This window comes from Lissotriton helveticus, chromosome 1_1 (genome assembly GCF_964261635.1).
Source record: "Lissotriton helveticus chromosome 1_1, aLisHel1.1, whole genome shotgun sequence".
NCBI classification, from domain to species: Eukaryota; Metazoa; Chordata; class Amphibia; order Caudata; family Salamandridae; genus Lissotriton; species Lissotriton helveticus.
This window is the reverse complement of record NC_136057.1, coordinates 1,495,147,761-1,495,172,869: the sequence shown is the minus strand read 5'-3', so window position 1 is coordinate 1,495,172,869 and position 25,109 is coordinate 1,495,147,761. Positions and strand designations below refer to the sequence as shown.

The following is a 25,109-nucleotide window of genomic DNA, read 5'->3' as shown; positions in this document are numbered from 1 at the left end:
CTGCTCTCTGGACACCAAGTGACACTTGACAGCTGTCACACTCGCTCCGGTGTCTCTGAGAGCTTCCACTCTATGGCCATTAATGGTCACCCACTGCCTATATTTCTTAGTGTTACTAGGCAGAGTGGGTGGGGGGGACCAATTCCATGTCTCCTAGAGAGACCAGGGACATCTCTGCGGGACCCTCCCCACCATGGGCAACCATCTCCTCCCCTCCCAGAGCTACACTCGCCAACTGACGGGGGCGGCACGTGGTGGTGCACCGGGTGGTGCACTAGAGTTCTTCAAGGGACACTGAGGATCATAAAAACGGTGTCCCACCTGCTTACAAGCGAAGCAAGTCATGGGGCCCCTACGAACAGGTTTACCTGTCGGGCCTCTGATTTCTTATCTGGGGGAGGCTGGGAACCCTTCCCTTGGTTCCCTTGGGGATTACTTTGGGGCCCTTTCTGGAACTGCTTCTGTTTACCCTTGTCCCCCCCACTCTTCTGCTGGGGACCCTGCCCACCTTTGGCTGAGTCTCCCACTGGACCCTTGTGGACCCTGGTACTGACCCAGCGGTCCGCCTCTTCAGCAAGTTTTCTAGGGTTAGATATCTTGCTATCAATAAGGTGCTGGCGCAGCTCTGGAAAACAGTTATTAGACAAGTGCTCCCAAGCAAACAAATCATAAAGAGCATCATAACTTTCCACTTTGCTGCCCTTTACCCAACCATCCATGGCTCTGCAAAAATATGACACATACTCCACCCATGTGGTACCAGGCAACTTCTTACATTCTCTAAAGGCCTGTCTGTACTTTTCTGGGGTTAGGCCATACCTTAACATTAAAGCATCTTTCATATGAGCATAAGACATCCTATCCTCAACAGGCATGTCTAACAGGGTATCTCTTCCCTCATTCACAAAGCGACCCCACAACCCCGCTCCCCAATCCTTCTCAGGGACCCGGTGGGCCAACAATGCTAACTCATATGCTTTAAACCACTGACCAATATCCTCATTCTTCTGAAAATCTTTGATCACATCTTTGGGAAAATAAAACCTACTTTCTGCAGGCACAGATGGGATGCTGCCACCAGAGGGATTCAATTCTAACTTTTTAGCTTGGAGCTCCAACTCCCTCAACTTGGTATCACGCTCAACAGCTAACTTCTCTCTTTCAAACTCTAATCTTTTGATCTCCAAATCAGCTTCTCTCCTGCCTCTTGCATTCTCTAATTCCAACTGCCCATTTATCTTAAGTTTTGCCATTTCCATGTTGTAGGCTCGCTCCTTCGCCCTTTCTTCTCTTTCTTCAGGGGAAAGACCTTTGGAGGAAACACTGCTGCCAGGAGGGGATACAGGCCCAGTCACGGGCACTTCCTCCTCCCCTTCCTCTGTCGGTACCACCACCGGATCAGAGGGATCTCTGGCCTCTAACCAGGCCTGCAATGCTTTAAAATAATCTTCCTTAACTTTGAGGCCTGTTGTAGGAACTTTAAATTGTTTGCAAAAGGATTTCAGCTCCTGTAGCTTGTAATCCTTCATCTTGCTCCTATCAAATTCCTCCACAACAACAACAACAGGGGCAGTGACTCCGGCGTCACTCATGGTCAAAACTGGCAGTTTCAAAAATCAAGCTTCAGGAAATTGGAGAACAAAAATAGAATATCCAACCAAAACAGATTGTGGCTGCGCTATGGTCTGCTTTCACTATGTAGCGCACACTAATCACTGCACATGGGTCATAAATGCAAAGTTCAAAATCCCACCGCTGACCCACCAATGTTAGAAGCGGCTGTCTCTAGTTGGCAGAGGTATACACTTCTGACAAATAGGGGCACACCTTTTCTAGTCAGGGCAAGGAGAACACACACTTAGATAACCCCTGCTCACCCCCTTGGTAGCTTGGCAAAGCAGACAGGCTTATCTCAGCGGCAGTGCGTTAAGCATTTATGACCACATACAGTAATAAAGTGAATACACTACAAATGGACACGACACAGTAGTATTATAAAAATAAGTATTTTTATATAAGGCTTAGCAAAACAACATACTCTCCCCCCTGCAGGCAGGGTTTAGGTCAGGCACCAGTACACTAGACCAGGTGTTTCGGCTAACCATGCTATATTGGAAGGTGGTCTTTTTGGGCGGGGGGGTCATATATGCGGCCTTTGTCGACCTTCGGTCGGCTTTTGATATGGTTCCCAGGGCTAAACTTTGGGATGCCCTAAAAAACATGGATTTTCCCCCAGACCTTTTAGACCTGGTGAAACGCCTTCATGAGGAAAACTTCGCGCGTGTAAGATGGGGCAACCAGGGTCAGGTGACCGCTAGCTTCCCTGTAGAACGAGGAGTCCGGCAGGGCTGCGTGCTAGCCCCTACATTGTTTCTGCTGTTTATCAACCGGGTGGTTGCTTTTTTCAACGGAATCCACACCGATGCACCCACCCTGGGAAACACAAAATATCCTCTGCTAATATTCGCTGACGACACCCTGCTCCTTTCAAGGACCCGTAGTGGCCTGCAGGCGGCCTTAAACCGATTTTCTGAGTTTTGCACACAAAATGACCTCCAAATTAATACAGATAAAACTAAATTTATGATTTTTAACAAAAACAAGCCCATCACCAGCTCATTCTCTCTAGAGGGCGTCCCGATAGAACAAGTCAAAGTGATGTCCTATTTGGGCGTAACCTTAGACCATCAACTCTCTTGGAAACCCCAGCTGGAGGTGATGGCCCTTAGGTTTATTCGCCTTTCTGGATGCCTGATAAAGGAACAGAAAAAATCACTAACTAAACGTATTAAACCTGTTTTAAAAATATACGATGCGAAAGTGAATGCAGCTACACTGTATGGTGCGGACATTTGGGGGTACATAGGTCTGTCTGCCCTTACCAATGCTCAGAACAAGTTTCTTAGGATGTTAGTGGGTCTCCCCCAATCTTCCCCCATTACCCCCCTGCTTTTAGATTTAGGATGTAAACCGCTGGGAGAGATGGCCCAGTATCGCCTCGTCGCTCTTTGGCGTCGCCTTTGGACGACCGAAGAACTTAGCTTATTTACTAAAGAACTTGGTGAAGTCAGAGCATTGTGGGGTGCCCAGAAAATCCCTTGGTTTAGAGAGGTAAAGCGTATACTATATCTGATGGGCCTCCCAGAGCTATGGCTAGACCCCGAAAGCTCAAACTTCCCATCAAAAGCTGAATTCAAGGAGCTTTTCTGGGCCGCTAAAAAATCCGCTCTGGTCTCCCTCTCAGCTGCCAACAACTTAACTGGTCAGTTTCTCATGCATAAATTATCCCCTTTTCTGGAACCATACTGGGACCTGATCTGTAAGACGCTTGATCGTAAGCTATATCATCAGTTCCGAGTGGGAACCTTACCGATCAAGTCATTTACTGCTAAGTGGGCATTGAATTCTAGCGATAAATGCCCCTTTTGTCCTGATCACACAGAAAGTCTGGGCCATGTGTTTTTTGCATGTCCTGTATATCGACAGCCCAGACTTAAATGGTTGAGACCAATTTGTAAATCTTTAAATTGTGGGGGTAGCCATACAGCCCTTCTCAAATTAAGAGACCTACGCACTGCTAAATCTGTGATTTGTGTAGCAAAATTTTTGGGTTGGATGTGGCTCATCCGAGGAAAGAATCTGTAAACCGTTTTTTTAATCTTAATGTTACACACCAATTTTAATGTAATGGGTTTTTTTTTTGTACAATGTTGTTTACTGGAAATGTTTTTTATCTGTGTCTTTTATGAATTTTTTTATTCGAAATAAAGACTTATTGACTTGACTTGACTATAAGGCTTAGCACAAGACCAAATAACGATAAAAATATACCACAATCTTAATAAATACTGTTGGAAGGAAAAATAATAGTTCAAGCACGGTTTCTTCTTAGCACAAAAGTCTTTAGTATGAAAAGCAACTCTTCTTCTCTAAAACACAGTTCTTGGCAACAATGTAACCCACACGGGAGTCACACGACGTCGAGGCAAAGTTAATCCAAAGGTTCGGCGTCGACCGCGAGGAGCGCTACGTCGAGCCCGGAGTCGCACAGACCCCAACAACACAGTACCTTGGAAAAGTGAAGCACTCGATGATCAGCGGCGTTGAGATGTCCGGCGTCGCGTCTTCGGCGTCGATCGGGCCTCGGAGTCGGGGCGATCTGCAGCGGCGTCGACCGAAGTCAGGCGGGAGCAGCGCTCACGGGATGAAGCAGGATACGACGTCGTCGATGTCGATGTTGCAAGAGTGAGCAGCGCTCACGGCGTCGAGAGGACTCGAAGTCGATGCGATCAGCGGCGGTGCAGACACGAGGTCACTTGGAGCTGGAGCCGAACTCACTACTCACTGGCGTTGCTGCTGGCGTCGATCGGGCCCGGCGGCCGGCGTCGAGGAAGCGGGACACTGGAGCCGTTACTCACGATGTCGAGCTGGATCCGTCGGCGTCGAGATTGCTGGATTCTTTCAGAGGTGCTGGATTCACAAATTCCAGCAAATAGCACTTTAAGCAGATGAAGTCCTTTAGCCCTGTGACTTCAACAGGATGGATTTGGGCCCAGATCTTTTGACTGGGGGAGTGTGTGACATTGATCCACATTCAGTCCATCACTTGTTGTTTTTTGCAATTGCCGCCCTAAGTGCGCTGGGGATGCCCAGACGTGGGTCCCAGGCACTCCACACCACTTGGAGTCAAGCTAGCCGGGCTGAAGAGAGGTGTTACCTCGAAACCGGTCCGGTCCTCGGATGCTTGATTCCGGTCTGGGAAAGATATGGCTGTTGTAGTTCGGACTGGACTGTTCCCATGGGGCAACAGGGTCAGAGCTGATTTGCATAAAGCCATTATCTGACCCAGGGTGGTGTGGAGTGCAAAAAAACGATGGATTTGGGCCCAGATCTTTTGACTGGGGGAGTGTGTGACATTGATCCACATTCAGTCCATCACTTGTTGTTTTTTGCAATTGCCGCCCTAAGTGCGCTGGGGATGCCCAGACGTGGGTCCCAGGCACTCCACACCACTTGGAGTCAAGCTAGCCGGGCTGAAGAGAGGTGTTACCTCGAAACCGGTCCGGTCCTCGGATGCTTGATTCCGGTCTGGGAAAGATATGGCTGTTGTAGTTCGGACTGGACTGTTCCCATGGGGCAACAGGGTCAGAGCTGATTTGCATAAAGCCATTATCTGACCCAGGGTGGTGTGGAGTGCAAAAAAACGATGGATTTGGGCCCAGATCTTTTGACTGGGGGAGTGTGTGACATTGATCCACATTCAGTCCATCACTTGTTGTTTTTTGCAATTGCCGCCCTAAGTGCGCTGGGGATGCCCAGACGTGGGTCCCAGGCACTCCACACCACTTGGAGTCAAGCTAGCCGGGCTGAAGAGAGGTGTTACCTCGAAACCGGTCCGGTCCTCGGATGCTTGATTCCGGTCTGGGAAAGATATGGCTGTTGTAGTTCGGACTGGACTGTTCCCATGGGGCAACAGGGTCAGAGCTGATTTGCATAAAGCCATTATCTGACCCAGGGTGGTGTGGAGTGCAAAAAAACGATGGATTTGGGCCCAGATCTTTTGACTGGGGGAGTGTGTGACATTGATCCACATTCAGTCCATCACTTGTTGTTTTTTGCAATTGCCGCCCTAAGTGCGCTGGGGATGCCCAGACGTGGGTCCCAGGCACTCCACACCACTTGGAGTCAAGCTAGCCGGGCTGAAGAGAGGTGTTACCTCGAAACCGGTCCGGTCCTCGGATGCTTGATTCCGGTCTGGGAAAGATATGGCTGTTGTAGTTCGGACTGGACTGTTCCCATGGGGCAACAGGGTCAGAGCTGATTTGCATAAAGCCATTATCTGACCCAGGGTGGTGTGGAGTGCAAAAAAACGATGGATTTGGGCCCAGATCTTTTGACTGGGGGAGTGTGTGACATTGATCCACATTCAGTCCATCACTTGTTGTTTTTTTCAACAGGAGACTGGCACTCTTCCAGCCCTTGGAGATTTTCTTAGTAAAGAGTGAGAGTACACACACAGTTCCTCTCTCCTGGTTCCTTGGCAAAAATAAAGAAGCAATGCAGGATTCCCCCAACAAACAGCACTCTGGCAGAAGGGGTAGGCAGTCCTTAGATCAGCAGGCTTCTTGTCCTTGGTTCAGGTTTCCTTGTCAGAAGTGATCTAAATTCTTGGTTCAAGGGTCCTTCTCTTATACCCCTTTTTGGCTTTGATCCCTTTGTCCATGCAGGGGAATTTCCCCCCATCTCGGGTTTGTTGTGGGTGTTGCCAGGCCGAAGCACCTGGCCTATTCACTGGGCAGGGCAGAGTCCTCAGCCGCTCAGCAGGAGCGGAGCCAGCATTGTCACTGGCAGGGGCAGGGCCATCAGCTGCCCGGCAGGAGGTGGGCCAGGAAAGTCCCAGGCAAGCACAGAGTCATCAGTCGCCTGGCAGGGGGGCGGAGCCAACATTGTAACAGGCAGGGCAGGCTATCAGGAGCTACTCTTCCCCTACTCTCAATGCAAATGCTCCACTCATCCCACACTGACTCATTCAGACTCTCGGGAGCCACCCAGCTCCTGTCACACGCACACCAGAACCAGCAGAGACCAGTAGACAGTTAGACAAGAAAATAGCTACTTTCTAAAAGTGCTATTTTCAAACACAGAGTCCAAAATCCATCCACACAAACGGATGCGTTATTAAACCCTGAGTTCAGGGATACCAAACTCGACATTGCACCATGCTCCCCGAGCCCGCTAGGATTATAGCATTAATAATCCTGGCAGCCTATTCTAACTGATGGAGAGCAGGTTACCTTACAATAGTGAAAAACGACTATGCTGTAATTCACTATTAGGACATGCCAACCTTGTCAGGCTTGTCCTACCTTATGCTTACAATGCACCCTGCCCGTGGGCCTACCATAGGGGTGACTAACATGAAGTTAAGGGAAGGTTTAGGGACTGGCAAGTAGGTGTACTTGCGCAGTCCTCGTGACAGTCAGACTGCACGTGGTCTAGCAATGGTAGACCTTCAGACATACTTTTACTAGGCCGCTCTTGTGGGTGGCACAACATGTGCTGCAAGCCCACTAGCAGCATTTGTATTTACAAGCCCTGGCACTCCTGGTGCACTCTACTAGGGACTGATAGTAAACCAAATAAGCCAAACATGGAAGTCAATCAATACAGCAATTTCACATAGGGAGCACTTGCACTGTGGCACTGATCAGCAGTGGCACAGTGCCCAAAGCATATACCAGCAAAAACATCGTAAACAGAGGAGGCAAACAGAAAAAAAATGGAGGAGAGACTCATGCCAATGATGCCAGGTCTAACAACGGTGGACGTGACACAGCACTGTCTTTTCTGTCCCTGCCCGTTTGACATCGGTACTAGGAGGCTGGAACGTCTGGGGGCTGGAGGGTGCACGCTGAACACTTTTTTCACTGGATATTGACTTTTGCTCCTCGCAACACGCTGCCACACAAACGCATTTCCACTTGGACACACCACTAGCAGCACTTACTTGGCTGATGCATTATGGAGCCTGTAGTTCCAACGAACAGCAGGCATTGTGATTTCACTCCATTGGAGGGTGTGGCGCCCAACAACGAATGGGACTGTCAGGCCGAAATGCATTATGCCCGAAATCAGCTTCATTAAAGTGTTTTCTCCGGTTTCCCCGCTGTGGCCTCTGCTTCTTCACAGGTGGGAGGAGTTCTTTTGATTGATTGATATATATATATATATATATATATATATATATATATATTACCTACTGGCGGTCGCCAGTAGGTATATATAGTTAGGATTTTTTCTCTATGGGTTTTTTGAAAATTCTATGTCTAATAACTTTGGCGTTTGTGGACGGAATTGGCTGAAATTTTCAGGAAAATGGCACATTTTGTTTCTGAGCAGCCCTTGAAAATTTGGGGGGGGTTCGTCCAGTGGGGGCCGAGAAAAAAGGGGGGTCCCAAAACGTGTTTTTAACATTGAGTTTTCCATAGGGCGGTTGGCCTCACTTTTAGCCCGAACGGCTGAATGGATTTGCACGAAACTTGGCAAAATTGTAGGGACTGGTAGCCCGATGTGCCTTTTGTAGGTCTCAATATATGTGCTCCAGTGGATTTTGAGAAATTAACGTTTAAAAAAAGATATATATCTGTAACAGCGGACCGGTTAGCGCTCTGGTTCGCGGACTTTTCGCGCAACGGAGCTTTGTGAAGCGAAGCTGATTGGTTCTCCGGCGTCTGTCAACATTCCAAACAGTCCGTAGCGGCCGCCATCTTGTCTCTCGGTAGGATCGAGAGACAAGAGGAGGTCAAAACAAAGGGGGAAATAACTATAAGGGGGCATAGTAGATCCTCGCTGACCCCCTAGGTTTGATGTGGAGGTTTTAAAAGGGCCCCGCGGGGCAAAAAAAAATAATAAAAATAATAATTGAACGGCTGAATGGATTTGCACGAAACTTGGCAAAATATTAGGGACTGGTAGCCCGATGTGCCTTTGCTAGGTCTCAATATATGTGCTCCAGTGGATTTTGAGAAATTAACGTTCAAAAAAAGATATATATCTGTAACAGCGCTCCGCTTCGCGTAACGGAGGTTTGCGAAGCTGATTGGTCATTCTGTCACTGGGCTATAGTTGGGCTACATCTGGCTGATATTTGGGCTACATTTGTTTTTTTGTGTGTCTGGCGGCCATCTTTGGGCTACATTGGGCTACATTGGGCTTCATTGGGCTACATTCGGCTAATTAGCAAATAGCTCATCGCAAACTAGGAATGGTAAAGAATCGCTATTTATTCCTTAAAGTTCGCTATTTAGGAAATGCAAATAACTTTGATGATACATATGGCGGTTCATCTCTAACAAGATAAGAAGCATAGGGATAGATTTATGATGACTGGCGCATCACCAGGGATGTGTTAGTCATTCTGTGCCGCTGTTCCGTCACCTATGGTGTGCTGCATTTACAATGCGGCGCATCACGGGGCAAAAACAGCACAGATGCGTGATGTATCTGTGCCGTAAAGGTGGCGCATTGCTGGAGTTGTATCGCAAGTGTGATGAAGGTCCAGCAAGGGTCGGGGGTGCCCCTGTCGCAGGGTTTCTGTTCTCACACAGAACTGTGGACAGAGGATTGGAACCTCGGCGAATTAGGGTGTCCCAAAACTCACGTTAGTAATCAAAAACTATTTAGCAAGCTAGGTACAGTGTCACATTGGATATAACAAACTCTCAATGTTTAGACAATCCATAATATGAACTTATAGTACCTCAGGATACGTGGAACTCATGAACAGTCGGTCGTTATATATTTCTTAGAAACCAGAACATGGAGTTAAGAAGAACACATGTGTATTTGAAATGTTTATTTACTAATGCCGTCTTCTCAGGCGTAGTACCTTAGATAATAAAAGTACACATATTATCAGTAGCAAAATTACCAGCATAGTTACTAGTACATAAAAAGTGAATGGTGATAGTATGTTAACATGCTGTAAATGAATAAGAGTTAGCAACACTTATAAGCAGCCGCGGGCCGTGGAGGGAGTTACGGTGAGGCAGGGAGGCGGGGAGGGGGAGAAGCAGGGTGGAGAATACAAGTACACATATTATCAGTAGCAAAATTACCAGCATAGTTACTAGTACATAAAAAGCGAATGGTGACAGTATGTTAACATGCTGTAAATGAATAAGAGTTAGCAACACTTATAAGCAGCCGCAGGCCGTGGAGGGAGTTACGGTGGGGCAGGGAGGCGGGGAGGGGGAGGGGCAAGGTAGAGAGGGCTCCACCCTGCTTCTCCCCCTCCCCGCCTCCCTGCCTCACCGTAACTCCCTCCACGGCCCGCGGCTGCTTATATCTCACCCTCCCTAATACACATATTATATTATTTGCTAAGAAGGTCTCTTTGTGTTGGTTTAGGGCGTGCCCATACTTTAGTGTCTTAGATTTGAAGGAATCACATCAGCATACACCAGCTCTCTCTTCATGTGAACCGCATCAACTGTTGTGTATGTGTGTTCGGCAAAGCAATATAAAACCCGCCTCATGCCCAGAATTGGCAGAAGTTGCACTTATGTTATGAGTATGAAGTCGTGGAGATCAGACCTCATAACAATTCTGTATCGTGTTGTTCTTGAAACTTTAGCACTCGCTGTACAGATATAGTTTAACAAGTAAAGCAGATAGTAGACCAATAACATATTATTCTCATGTAAACCACGATGAACTACTAGGTGGAAAGCTAAAGCAACAACTAAATGTCGTGTGCAGAAGTTGCAAAAAAGGAAAAATGGCGTTTAAACCGGTAATGAGCCCATGCTAACTTAACACGGTGTAAAGATATCCAGGACCTAGATGACACCTCCTCATGATCCGGAAACGAACTGAATAAGATAATAGAAGTGCCATCTCATGAGAGCAGATTGCAAGTTTATATGTGGACGGTCCGCAAGGTAAAGCATTAAAAACTAGGAAAATTCAATGCTAAAGAAAAATAAAACAGCCAAGTACTTTATCGAGTCTTAAGCCAATAGGCAAGGTAAATAATAAAAACTTGACAATTAAGTCAATGAATTGTCAATGAAATGCTAGTACTCAGCATATGAAACATGAAAAAGGTCTATGACATAACTGTGTATGCAAAATAAGCTGCAACAGCCTCCAACAGGAAGTCACCGTCTTCATCCGAAAACAGTTCAGCCATCCAATTTAAAAGCGGAAAAGAACATACGTGCTCTCCCAGCACCGGATCCTCTATCACCATCAGAGGACAGCTCGGTGGGTTTTCAAGAAAGCTGTGTTCCAAGAAAGACTGTGCTGCCGCCAGTAAATTCCAGGGACCAAGTAGTCCATGCATCAATGCCACAGCCATAATCCTTTCGCCAGGACAAATCAACTCGTGAGTAATGATAGGAGTCATCAGCTGATTAAAGTCGACGTCAGGAGAAACCGGTCCGCAGAGACACAAATCAATGGCCCAATCGAAATCACAGGTCAGGCAGTGAAATACAGGCTGGACACAGGTGAAGTAGGAGAACCGAAAAGATAATCCATATGCCGTGCTTAATATCGCCAACGGCATTGTGCCATAATATTCTAGCATGCGATTGCGGAACAGTGTCAGCAGCTGCAGGGTCGGAGGTTGCATAGGAGGGACATCCATATTTAAAAATGTAAAAAAGCACAAGAGCGTCCGCTGGTAATGCAAGTAAAAATGCAATCCACGAACCAGAGTGGAGAAAATGGAATGAAAGGGAGCAGGGATGACTCCAAAGATTTTCTCAAATGAAGTCACGAGACCACTGGTAACAACTTTAAAAAAGTGTGCCAGGGATTTTGTGGAGGATGCGTTAAAGATAGTCGGAAACATGTTGCTGAAATTGAAAGGCAAACCTGTGTACGGGTGTTCGCTATGTGAAGTACGAAAGTTTCACGGGCCGAACTCAAGGCCACCTCTCTCTGAGACAAAAGAGCTCTTATTCTTGTCATGCCGTTGAAACGTGTCCCAAGGTTGGTATTTGTGGCCAGATTGAAAACTCCCTATGTTCATGTGTGGGAGGAAATAGAACATTTCTGCAGCAAATAACCCGTTCACTTACTGTTACGATAAAAGGAATACTTTTAATTAACTCAGAACAATCTTCATTATTGAGCATCAAATAACTACCATTTTCCAACAACTTGAACGTGGGGATGATAGCAGGAACTGGCGTGCCTTGCAACACGCAAGCCATATTTGGTCGGTGTTTGTTGCATGAATCGTGTAACTGTATGTGCCTACACATTAGTGAATGATCTGGCGTCTCAGTGCATTCCTCTCCATTCAGATAAACTTCTTGATCATCTTTGAAACATCTGTATGTGTATGGAAGCGACCAGACCTCATGAACAAAAGCACTACCTAAAGGTTCATAAAGACCTATTGGTATATATTTCATACAATTTGAAAACTTATATAAAGCAAAAGGCAGCGTTATTAAACCGTGGATAAGGCATGTTGCCAAAAAACCCGCAATCCTCTGCTGATGATGTCACTGAGCATGTCATGAATGATGTAATATGTGACATCATCAGTAGTGGATTATGGGTAATAGTATCTCTAGTTTACTCCCCTATAGCTGTCTTTCTTTTAACATAAGTGTGTGTTTCCTTCCCTTATACTTACTGTTTTTGGTTCGCTTCCAGTTCGCGTACCAGCGAGCGAACTAGGAAGCGAACTAAGAGAAATAGAGGTTGGCACAGTTCCAAATATTGTACCAATTTTTTAATAACGGGGAGGTAGTTCTGAAAAGAACTTTTTTTTTTATTTTTCTGAACATTTTTTTAATGTTTTTGAATTTTTCGGAACAGTTTTATATTTTTTTGGGTTTTTCTTGGAGGGGGCAATGAAAACGATTCATTGTAAAGGGCTCAACAGGAGCAACAAAACAAAAAAAAGAAGTATTTATTATTTTGGGCGTTTCGGACAAACTTGCATATGATAGTCAATAGCTCTGTTGATCAGAGTGATGCTTCTTTCTCCGTAGGAAATGAATCCATCGCAAAATACGCAGGTGTGTTTTACTTCACCAAATCTCATTTGTATATTTGGCACCATCTCCCTGCCCTCTGGTCCCGTTACTTCCGGTACAACAGATCTTCTGGCCATAATAGGGAGATTATCTAGGTCGTTCCGAAACTGTGCAGCACTGTAGTTGTTAGGATGCCACCTAGTCATATGGCGATGCATTGTGTAGTTTCCGAAACTGTATTTTTTGTCGGTCCCTCTGGACAGTCTATCTTGACATATAAGGCAAGTTACGTATCTTGCATTTACTTTTTTCTGACCTTTGGGAATTTTAAAAAATTGCCAAATGAAGTTTTCTTTCCGGTGAGACGTCTTGGGCTGCTCAGGCAAAAACTGCCTCTCTTCGTGCTCGTCCTCCTGTTCCTCTTCTTCTTCTTCTTGTTGAATTACAACTTGAGCAGGTGGTCCACTCTTCCTTGGATGTGGTGGAGGTGGTGGGGAAGCACCAGCTGAAGCTACTAAAGAAGCCATTGCTCAGTGATCACAAAGGGTCTTTCTCTCACAATGATGAAAGTCAGAGTGAGGAAAGAAGGAGGGATTTTCATCATTTGGGAAAAACAAGAGTTCTCAACCAATCAAAAGTGTTCATTTTAGATTATATGACCTAGTCTTACATCATTAGGAAACCAAAAGTGAAATGAACCAATGAAAAGTGTTATTACCAAGTCACATGACTTGCTGTGTTTACGTTAAGCGCTTTGCAGGGCCTCCCGGTTTGCTTCCAGAAACCTGCGCTTTGGCACTCGCTTCGCGTACCAGTTCGCTAACGTAGCACGTCATATGACGTATCACGCGACAACGTGGAACATCATGCGGACGGGAGGCGTCACGATGTTGTTTTCTAACGCGGCACTTGCGGTAAAGAAACGTTTACCGGCTCGCGGTCTATTTCGCGGCATCAAGGTCAGCTAACGGGAAGCTTCCCGATTCGCGAAGCGGGAACGAAGAAAAAAAAATATTTTAAAAAAAAATTATTCATAAACATATAAAATATATTTTTGGATTTAAAGAAGAATACATTTTACAGCTACAGATATTAGCTGTTAAAAAAACAATGAAATTCACAGAAAAAACCATAGGTTATAGACCATATATAGTTAGGAATTAGCATTTACAAAACCTTGAAAATTCACTGAAAAAACCATAGGTTATAGACCATATAGTTAGGAATTAGCATTTAGAAAACCTTATTTCACTCACACAAAACCATTGAAATTCCATATATAGTTAGTTGCACTAACTATATATCGCGCACCCGCAATCCACTGCTGATGATGTCACATATTACATCATTCATGACATGGTCAGTGACATCACTGATGACATCACTGATGACAACATCCAGTGATTATGTGTTTCTGTAAAGTTTAAATATGTTTTACATATTGAAGAATGAGTGGATGTATAAGTGTCTGAATGAAGGTTTTAGTAGGTGCGTGATTGACTGTATGAGTGAGTGATTAAATGCGTCTTACTAAATGCACGGGTTAGTGACTAAACTGTCTGAAAGTGTGCATCAGTATGTCTGTTGTTGTGCAAGCTGCTGCATGTGTTGATCAGTAGCTATATAAGTAGCTATATGGGTTATTGATTGGTTGCACAAGTATTTGTATGGGAGACTGAGTGTGTGTATGGCTGGCTGGGAGGTGTGTGACTCTGTGCAGATCAATGTGTACTTGTATCAGTGATTCTATAAGAGAGTAAGTATGTGTTAGTATATGTTTGAAAATGTAAGGTACTCTATGTTTAACTGTGTAGATTAGAAAATGGAAGTGTGATTGATTCTTTACAGGACTGACTAGGTGTGTGAGTAACTCCATGGATGAGTGGCAGAGTGTGAGTGTCTGTATAGGTGTATGAGTGCATATGATAGTGTTGTAAAGATGAGTGATTGTATGTATGAATGATTGTATGGGTGAATGAGTGAATGTGTGTGTAGACGTAGGAATCAGTGAATGCGTATGTAGTAACTAGTATTGGTGTGTCAATGGTTTCAAAAATTATACTCTGTATTTAACACTGGGTGTAACAGAGGTTATATTAAAGTTGAGGAGATGCATTGTATTGTCACATTAATGATATCATCATTGATGTGACCATTGATGTCAAAAGAGATATCATCAGTGATGTCATTTGAGATGTCATCAGTGATGTCATCAGTGATGTCACTGACCATGTCATGAATGATGTAATATGTGACATCATCAGCAGTGGATTGCGGGTGCGCGATATATAGTTAGTGCAACTAACTATATATGGAATTTCAATGGTTTTGTGTGAGTGAAATAAGGTTTTCTAAATGCTAATTCCTAACTATATATGGTCTATAACCTATGGTTTTTTCAGTGAATTTTCAAGGTTTTGTAAATGCTAATTCCTAACTATATATGGTCTATAACCTATGGTTTTTTCTGTGAATATATATATATATATATTTATTTATATATACATATACATATATATATATATATATTCTGAAAGTGCCATCTAAAATACACCACTGGATCCTGCACCACCCAACCACTCTGCCATAGGATCTATTTGTCCCATTACATACTTCCACTCAATAAGGTGATAGCTGGATATTGCATAGACCCTATACCACTATTAAGGTGAAGTTGATGGCCAGCACCCCAACTCAGAAAATTGCCCCAGCACCACTGAAGCAGACATTACGAGCTCCATGTCGTACACATTGTGGAATGCCTAGAATGGGACTCAGTACATGCAGCAAGTAGTGGGTATTAAATTCAAGCACTCAGTGTGAGAACCTTTAGATAAGCTCTTGTCATTATGTGTGAATGTCATTTGGAGGAAACATATATCAGAGGTTGGTGTGACCTGGATATAACTGGGGGATTGAGCAGAAGATACACAACGTGTCTTGCCCAAAATACTCAACATTTCAAAGACGTCCACCAACACCTGCGATTGTCTAACATGGACGATTCTAATATGAGGTTGTATTGTGGCAGAGAGTATTAAGGAGGTCTGTGGGCAACATTCTAAAGCACCCACTGCTGCACTAATGGCAACAGTGAATGCACTGCCGAGCTTGGTACAGCAATTCAACCTAACTGTTCTGGTCAGAGGATGCTTCTATGTGCAATAGTTTTAATCGGGCTTTCAATCATATCTCAGTTTTCAAATACATTTTTAAATACACAGAGACTTATGTACAACCCCCGTGCATAGCTGTAACATCACTTTTTTAAAGTTACGGCAGCGCAGAGCCAAATATATGAGGCCACGAAAACCCACCCTACAAGGCTTTTCATTGCCTCATAGATATGGTGTAAGGCAACACAGTGTAAGTCGCTGAGTTGCCTCACACTGCATCAGGAAGGCATGCCATGAGCGTTGCAGTGGTTATTCCTACTCAAAACCCATGGTGTCTGAAACAATCCCAGATTGACAACACACATCCACTGAAATCTGGGAATGCGTCAAAACCATGCACCTCCCAAGGGTGGCATAACGAGGAGAAATAATTTTGGCCCTGATTCACAAAGGGTTAGCATTACTTCTTTAACCCTAACCCAACGCTAAACCTTTTTGGAGATTAACAAACCAACACTAATTGGTAATAGTGTTGGTTTATATGGGAAAGTAATGCAAAGCAGCGCAAAACGCTACTTTGCATTACTTTGCATCAAAGGGACGTTACGTGGGTGTTATATGAGTGTTCCCATGCAACCAACCATTCTTTTGATGGCAGGTTCACCCCTAAACTTTTTGCCTTTTAATGTGAATTGATACTAGTAGTTTATGGTTTCTGCGCACTTTAGCACTGTGTCGCAGTGTAAAGTGCGTGCGCACTCTGAGTGCATGTGGTGAGATTGGCCTGCCCTCCCGTAGGAATGCATGGGGGATATATGTGTCCATGGAAATTCCTGGTGTGAGAGGAGTACAGGGGCGAGTTTGGTATGTGCGAGCTCGTGAGAATAAATGCTGCACAATGGTGGGCGCAAATTTAGTGTGACTGGTGGAGAAGTGCCATTTTTTGAAGTTGGCACTTCTGTGTGCTGTGTGTCTGCCTGCCTGATGTGGAATGCATGTCTGGCTTGTGATTGACAGGGGCTGGCTGGTGTGCTTGGCTCCAGGAGCCAGGATGGGTCTACCCAGTGGTGAATAGGGGGATCTGCATGTAGATGGGAGGGAGGAATTGCACCTGGGATCTGAATAGGGTCATGCCTTCCCTCAACAACATAGCATAACACCACATAACATAACATAACATAAACATAAACATAAACATAAACATAACATAACATGTGCATTTGTAAAGCGCATGTTCACCCAGAGGTCTCTTGGCGCTGAATAACAGATGTTTATTGTTACCCAACTCAATGGTACTCATTTTATCAACCTCAGATGGATGAAAGGCTGAGTGAACCCACTGGGATTTGAACCTGTGACCATGAGGTCGAACACAGGCCCCTGCAATGGACACATTAGTCCACTGAGCCACCAGACCAACCAGACAATGCTAGCTCCACCTCCTGTGGTGCATCTGATATCCCTGGCATGTCCTGTGAATAGAGACGGGAGCCGAGCAAAACAAAGTACTCCTGAACCAGTTGTATCTGGTTGTCCCCTGGCCCTACAGTTGTAGACAAAGGAAATCTTTGTATAAGAAGGGGCTGTGACCCCATGGAAAATTTTCTCTCTCCCTCTTTCTAACTTGAGGGGGGCCTGCTGCTGCTGCTGGGCAACAGGAGGCACCAGCACTGGGGACCGCCTCCCTGCTGGAGGGCCCTGTGAGCTGGCCCCAGCCTTTGTCCCCCCCACTGCCTTCTGAAAGACTTTCTCTGGACTTTGCCTTTAAGCGCCTGAGAAGCGCTATATCTTTGTGACCTAAAGAAGCGCTTTAGTTCCCTGAGAAGTGCTTTATTTTTTGATGCCTGAAGATCGCTTTACTGTCCTGAGGAGCAGCACTTCTGATTGCGGCGGCAGCACGAGGCTGCGATCATTTTGGGTGGGGGGGATCCCCGGCGTGGAGATTCCCCCACAATTGTGCTTATATGCGGTGCGGCTGCCCACCCCGCAGATCTGCCGTTTTTAGATACCCCTAGCGGGTGCCCACCGCACCAGGGACTTCATGCTGAAGAACGGGAGTCTACCCCGTATTACAACCTGCAGCCACCAAAAGTAAAACACTGAGGGCCGCCGCTCTGCCCACGGAGAACCGGAAGTTAAGGGAAGCAAAACCGGAAGCCGACGGGAGCCCACCCCGTGCTCCGGTAGACTGAAGGAGGCTTGCCCGCCTCTGAAGACAGAGGCGGCGTCTGCACCCGGGGCCCCCGAGAACGAGGAAGAGCCCCGTGGTGCACAGAGAGGAGCGGAGAGTGGCTGAAGGTGGAGGCGAGGCTCCGGTGTTAGAGATAGGAGCCCCGCATGCCGCCAAAGTGCCTGAGGCCTCGGAGGCTCCACCAGAGACGAGTGCAGCCCGGACCAAGGAGAGGACCCCACTGGAGGAGCAGCCCTGTAAGTCAAGACAGACTGGGGGGCTCCCTGTGTGCTGCATTGCTGCTAGACCAGGCAGAGTGACACTGCCTCTGTACTGAGCGGGCCCGTCATTGCGGGCCCCTCCAACATGTGGAGGATTATTTTAAATTGAAAGATCCCAGTGTGGGGTCCAGAGTCAGAGCGGCCCCGTCAGTCAGTGGGCCGCTCCTACGAGGCCATATTAGTTTTGAGGGCACTAGGAGCCCGGACCTCCTTCAAAGATTTCCAGCTGCCCAGCAAGTAGTGGGCAGCTGCACCGTTTAGGCGCACAGTTCTTTGGGGGGGCAAGATTGAAGGTAGGATTGAGACGCACTCCTTCGCCCCCATCCATCCCCAGCTGCCCAGCAAGTAGTGGGCAGCTGCCACGTTTAGGACTAAACTCTTGCGCACCTTTGGTTTCGCGGCCTAGACAGTGCGTCCTGACTATTGTAGGACAAAGGGCATTTGAGCCCCATGGAAGGCCAGTTGGCCTGGGGTCAGTACCAAATGTGTTTCTTGCTCAAGGTAATTGGTGATTTGTGATTATAATGGCAATTACATGATGCCTAATGTGATGTATGCGGAATGTATTTATGCACCGTGTTTTATACCTCTAAAAGTGCTTTAGGATTAGGAGGTTGTCTTACATATTATGATTTATGCTAGTGAATTTATGTTTCCCTGCGTGATTTATGCCTACAGTAATTGCATACTGTGTTTTAGGCCGAATCCTAATGTGATTATTATTGCATAGGGTGTGTCTAACTGCTACCAGTAGTTACTGGTTGTGCTCTACATTTATTATTTTGTGCTACAGTTATTATATGTGCTACATCTACTATTTCTACTAAGTGCTGGTTCTGACAGTGGCCCAATTGTCCCTGTCAGGTATATATAATCCCCTGTAGATACTGCCCAGTGACAGTTGGCACAGTGTAAATTGTGTGATTATGATCTAATGTGTCTATGGTAATACAAAGGCTATTTTTATATATAACCTTGTGTGGAGTTCCTTTTGTGGTATGTCTAGTGTGTTGCTGCTGTGTGTGTGTGTTGCGCAAACGCCTTACACATTGCCTCCGGGACAGGCGTGACTGCTCTTGCCAAACTACCAAAGGGGTGAGCATGCGTTATCTTTGGCGCGTAACTCCCCAGCCCTGACTAGAGTGGTGGTCTCTGCCTGGCTTTGGCGCAAGCCTTAGCCAACCAAAGATCCCATTTCTAACAATGCTGAACCCTATCTACTAACATGAGTACACATGGGTTAGCGCCAAAAATTAACGCTGCTTGAAAGCAGGCGTTAAAAGGACAAATGTTTTCATTTCTTCTTTATTTTCCGACTTTGCTTTTGTGCTGCATTGGGCAGCATACAAAGTAGGAAAAGCATTCAGGTGTGTCTAGCCATAGTATTTTGTACGGGAATAGTACCCTGCCTGTAAAACACGTTTGTACAGGCAGAGTACCCTATGGTAGGCTCAGGCACGCACCCTAGGACTAAGGCGTTATGGTTTATGCCTGGAGCACAGCTGCTGAAATCAGCGCTGGCACTAGGGAGAGGGGAGGAGAGAACCATATCTCTGTGAATATGGCACTCTCCTGCTCTCTCCCTGTCACAGAACCCAGTGCACCATTTTTGACTGCTGCGCTACGTTCCGTGAAACCTTTAAGAATCTGGGCCTTAATTTCTCCTTGTTTTTTTCCTCTTTCTGTGTGTGCTAATAGAAGGAGGAAAACACCTCCATTGATTGTTTTTGTCAAGGAAGGTAGGTGTCCCTTCCTGCACAAAAGCAATAATTCCTACAAGGTGGACATCCTTGCACAATGGTGCAAGAGAGCCTGCATTAGTGCAAGGCAGTCATTGGTGCGCCAGTGAAGAGGACAGGAATGTGCCTTACCTCATACAGTACATTCCTGACTTTTTCTTTATGTACAGATCAGCTCAGCAAACTGTTGTGCAGCACTGCCCTGCCTCAAATATAAATGGGGCCCACAGTTAAAAAATAATAATGTTATGACGTCACATCCCAGCATGGACGGCGACATCGCATTAGGAAATATTTACGAGAGCAGTGGAGGGTGTCTTTGTGTAACTATAGCTACTCTGGGAGAAAATGGATGAATAAAGGCTGTTAACCATGTGGGCGCATCAGAGCAAACAGAGGGGAAGCGATAAATAGAAATTCCAGAACGTTAACAAATAGCTGTTGTTCAAACACCAGCCTGTTTCCACATTCAAACAGCTCCGCCTAAGGACAAAGCACACATCAGAGTTTAAACGTGATTATTTCGGTTAAACAAAACATAAGAAAACTCGCTTGCTTCCGGATCCAGAATCCTGCCTTCCAGCAGGAATCAGCGCCGTCAGTGTGCAGAGAAAAGTGGACTTGGGAAACAAGGCTTACACTGTGCCCGGAGACGCGTTATATTTAGGGCAAAATACAGGGTGAGAGCTGCTCTTATGTTCTGGGGAAAAGCTGGCCTTTGTTTCTGAGCCTCCTTTGCAGCACGTGGAGCCCAAAGAGGAGAAACGAAGCTGTGGCTCTCAAGCACATTGGCTCATGAGCTCCCAGCCTGTCCAAACCCCAACAAGGTGAAGAGGCGGAACGGTCCCCGGACGCTGCAGCCGAGCTGCCTCGGTGTCCTGCAGCTCTCCCTTTCAACATATTCTATTAGTGATTCGGGCTCCATAACAACCTCTGAAGGCATCTCCGCGCCTGCCCATCATGGCTGCAGGAATGCCATGATGGCCGCTATAAAGTACAGCATAAAGGCAGGAGGCACACATGGAAGGGATCATCAAAGGGCGGACAATAAAACAAACGAACTGCTCTATCTAGGTGCACCAGCAAAACCGTGTGTTCAGAACGAGCACGGCTGAAAAAACAGGAGTGAGATGCGGTGGTGAGCCACCTATGTTGGAGCAGGGGGTCGATCCAGGCAGTCGCGCGGCAGCTGTACAGATCGGGGAGAAAATCCAGGAAACACACGTCCTCAGAACACTGCTCTCTACAATGCGGAGCTGTTCTGAAAGCTGCTCTTCTTCTATGCAGCTTCACTGGTGTTTCTAGAGCACCGCTTCGAGTGTGTGTGCTCCAGGGATCGTGGGCTCACACTGGTGGCGGATCTTAAGAAAAGTTTGCCGCAATACCCAAACACAAAGTACGTTCGCCCTTGCTACAACAGAACCGCTAGTGTACTCAATTGGCACAGCGGGCTGTCCCTGCAGTTTCTAGAGCAGATGGTCTAACGTGCCACCTTCCAATGCAAAATGACAATAAAATCGCAATGGTTCTAGATCAGCGAGTCTGCTGCTCATTGAGCGCAACATATCCAGTGAGCGCTCATTTGTTTCTAGGGTAGTCTGCGTGTATAAACTTCCGATCAAATGGATTCTCCCGAGTGTGCGTAGATCACGGCTTCTCCTCGTCTTCTCCTCGTCGAACGTCGCCTGCAGAGAGCAGAGCTTTACTGTTCTCGCATCACCACAGTGAGCTCGCGTGGGTGGATGGTTCTATAGCAGAGCCTTCCTGAGCTCCACTCAGATACAGTGAGAGGAGTTGGCCTAACGGCTAGGGGATCTGGGTTCGAGTCTCGGTAACGACGCCAAAAAATCTTCTGTGATTCTGGGCAAATCACTTAATCTCCCCGTGCCTAAAATGAATGTGTGTCCTCATGTAACGTAACTGGTGCCATGTAAAGCGCTCTGATTCGGATCCGGTCTAGTTCGCGCTATATAAAAAAAAAAGTGAGCTCTCGTGGGTGGATGATTCCTTCCTGAGCTCCACCTCAGATACAGCGTGTTTTTAGTGCAAGCCTTGCCTGTCTTATTCGCAAATAGTGTGCTCTAACTGTTGTTTATATAGCTGACCTAGGCTGTCGCCGACTAGAGCAAATCGTCTCTGTGCTCATCTCAGATACAATGAGCTCTAACTCGTCTTTCTAGAGCAGAGTTGCTGTAGTACTCACCTCACTCGCTAGGAGCTCTCGCTGCTGGTTCTAGAACAGTCGTCTCTCACACAGGCCCCGTAGCCAATGAAGTAGAGGGAGGGCGACCCTTCAGGGCCCATAGCCCCACGGGGAGGAGAGGATGGGGATTCAGCCCAATGCCCCAAAAAAATAAGAATATTTGATGTGTACGAGCAAGTGGTTCTATTGCACCCATTCCAAATATACTATATTCTTGTGCCTCGAGTAAAACGTCCCCTGTGCCCACCTCATGCCAGTCTACCGCTGGGGAGGTTCGATATAGTGTGCCCGGAGCAGAGCTGTTCTGCTTCTCCAGCGAGAGAGGAGGCTTTCTCAGGATTCACTGCACTCGAGCATCTCAAGAGCAAAGCGTCTGAACTCACCTCGTGCTTGAGCTCTCACGGGTGTACTTGTGGTTCAGCTCCTCCGCTACCCTCCTCTCAAAGCCCTTACTGGTGAAGCCCTCTGTGTACAATTACTCCTAGACCTGTAGCTAACTGATGAGCAGTTCTTTTCTTAATGTGCCCATCTATGTATGGGGACCTCTCACACACACCTTGGGAGCCTGGGAAACCTGCTCGTCTCAGTCCTTGCTCCGATGCATTCCAGCGACTAAATCCACTGTCACCCGTGATCCCCAGAAATCTGTCTGTCCAGGAAAATGGTGGCCGCCGTGTCTGCCTCTAGGAGGGGCGGCCACAGTGACACCGTCGCCGCTTTTCTACACCTCTCGGACTCTTCGGTCTCTGCTCAATCTGTGATCGTCAACGGGTTTTTAAAAACACCCCTTCACGGGGGAAAAAGTCGAGCAAACTCTGCCCGCAGTACGAACTTTTCCAGGCTTCTGGGATGGGCAGTAACCCAATGACTGACAGGTAGTCTTCATTACCCCGCCGTAGTCCTCCTCGTCCCAGTCCTCACTCGTGAGGTGGAGTCGCCTCGGAATCAAGGACTGGAGCAAGGAGGACGAAGACGAGGGGGTGAGGAGAAGGGACCTAGCTGGCTGGGTAAAGGGCGTCTGGCGGCTCTGGTGGGACCCCGACCCGACAGACAGGGACTAGACGCAGGAGGAGAAGTGGGGTTTGAGCTCTGACACTCGGGAGAGAGTAAGGACTGGGGGAGGGGGAGTTCTGGATTTTGGAGAGGGATGGGGCCAGGGCTTTCAGGGGGAGGTCTCTGGATTTGACGATGGAAGGGGCACGGGCGTGAGGTGATGGGAGGGCTCTGCGTCTCGGAGAGGAATGGGAAAGGAGCTTTGAAGAGCCGGTGAGAGGGCTGGTGGGCTCAGGTTGCACCTCCGCTGGGGGGCAGGGCCGGGCCACAAGGCCCTGATATACGCCGGCGCCCTGAGGGCGGAGGGGACATATAACTGCGGTGCCTTGGTCCAGAGCAGTCGGGGTGAAGTTCCTGCTGGGGCCGGCACTGGATTCTCCTTCTTTTCCCGAGGGGTCGGCTGCATGAAGGCTCGATAGCTGCTGGGGAATATCCGATCCTCCTCCCTCCTTTTCCTCGCAAAGGTCCTGCATGTCTAATATTTAGACATGTTCAGCTTTGCGCACTCACGGACTCTGGTGCTATTCGCACTCACCCAGTTCATTTTATTAGCCATTGTCAAGTGTCAAGATGAAGATATCCGTAAGTAGCCTCGCTGCGCGTTTCTCCTCCGTGGGGGCAGGTGTCCTTGGGATATCTCGCAAGACGTAGGAGCCTGAGGGCAGTGGGCTTTGGAGAATGGGGGTAAATGTTGCTGCCAAATGTGAAAAGTGTCAATACATGTTGAAATGTGCAGGCTAGTGTGACACTAGCGGGCGAGTCGATAGCACTGAAGCAAACAATGGTTAGAGTGTAGAATATATGAGGGGAAAGGGACGAGTGTAGGAAAGTAGCAAAGGTGGGTGTTTGATGTAACATTTCTGGGGTTACTTGCACCGTGTTAAACGTGGTAAATAAGCGAAGAAAATATAAAACCTGGAGGCGGTAAATGTGTTGTGGGCATGTGGTAAAGGCTTGAAGACTAGATGAGCCAGTGAGTTAATGCTGCCCTCTGACACCTGTTGTGATCCGCGGTTCGCCAGTTCGCTCCCCGCTTAGGGCACATCCGGCCTTCCTTACAAGCGAGGCTGGAACATGTCGCACTATGAAGGGCGAATTGACAACACCTGCTACAGACTAACCTTATACACTGCACACGTTTGGTAGAAAGGGCCGCATTGATCAAACATATTCTTATTATTATTACGAGTGCATAAAGGAAGGTGTTAGACACCTAAGGCAGAAGCGGGCTTCGTGGAGACCAAAGTAGACAAGTTCGGGGGCAAGAGCAACATTTTAAGAAGCCGTCTGTGTAACATATCGTGTGGATGGGTACCATATATGTGGGGGGAAGTATACATGTGGAGGACTGAATCGTTCCTAATGTAAGATGTGGTGTGCAGGTGTTATGGGTGGAGGGGTGTCCTAAAGTGAGGGAGAAGTGTACATGATATGAGAATAGCTAATACCTGTGGGAGGCGCCCCTTTTATGAAAGGGAACTTATACCTAATGTGGGGACGATGAAGTGTGCATATAGCGAGGGGCAGATGCACTTGGTGTAAGGTACGTTGCATATGAAGAATGAAGGCTGCAGATTCCAATTCATTGGCTGCTCTTGCACAAAGCCTGTTATTGGTCGCTCAGCTTGTGCCTAGAACGGTTACGAAAATCTGCAATCTTAGAGCGATCTGAGCAAAACGTCAACAAGATAGAGCTCATCCCTAGTGTCCTGTATGCCAGGGTCACCTGTTTTTAGTGTATTTCAAGATTCAACGACCACTTCGGTTTCAGTCAACGTTTTAAATGTGATGTCTGTATTCTACAGGTGGACAGCCAGCAGCACTCCCCTAGTGCGCAGGCGCAGCTCGGTTCACACTGAATATGTGTTTTAAGTGTAATGTCTGACCCTCTGGGCTGTTATTATTGTGAGACACTAAGCCCATGATAGATTTTAATATGTTCCATGGGCAGCTGCTGCTAAATGAAGTGAAGGGGCTTCAAAGGCACAGACCAGAGGTGCTGGGGCCCGCACATTCCCAGACTATTTACAGCTGCTTTCAGAATCAA

General features: G+C 46.9%; 1 protein-coding gene across 2 annotated transcripts in view; it reads left to right on the top strand.

The window, feature by feature from the left end:
• Positions 1–23,373: 23,373 nt before the first annotated feature.
• COL2A1 (collagen type II alpha 1 chain) overlaps positions 23,374–25,109 on the top strand; it is a 122,325-nt gene continuing 120,589 nt past the window's right edge. For both annotated transcript variants that reach the window (XM_078686582.1, XM_078686574.1), the window contains exon 1: positions 23,374–23,644. In XM_078686582.1, coding sequence (XP_078542708.1) covers positions 23,551–23,644 — 94 coding nt within the window. In that variant the 5' untranslated portion in view covers positions 23,374–23,550. The remainder of the gene's footprint in view (positions 23,645–25,109) is intronic.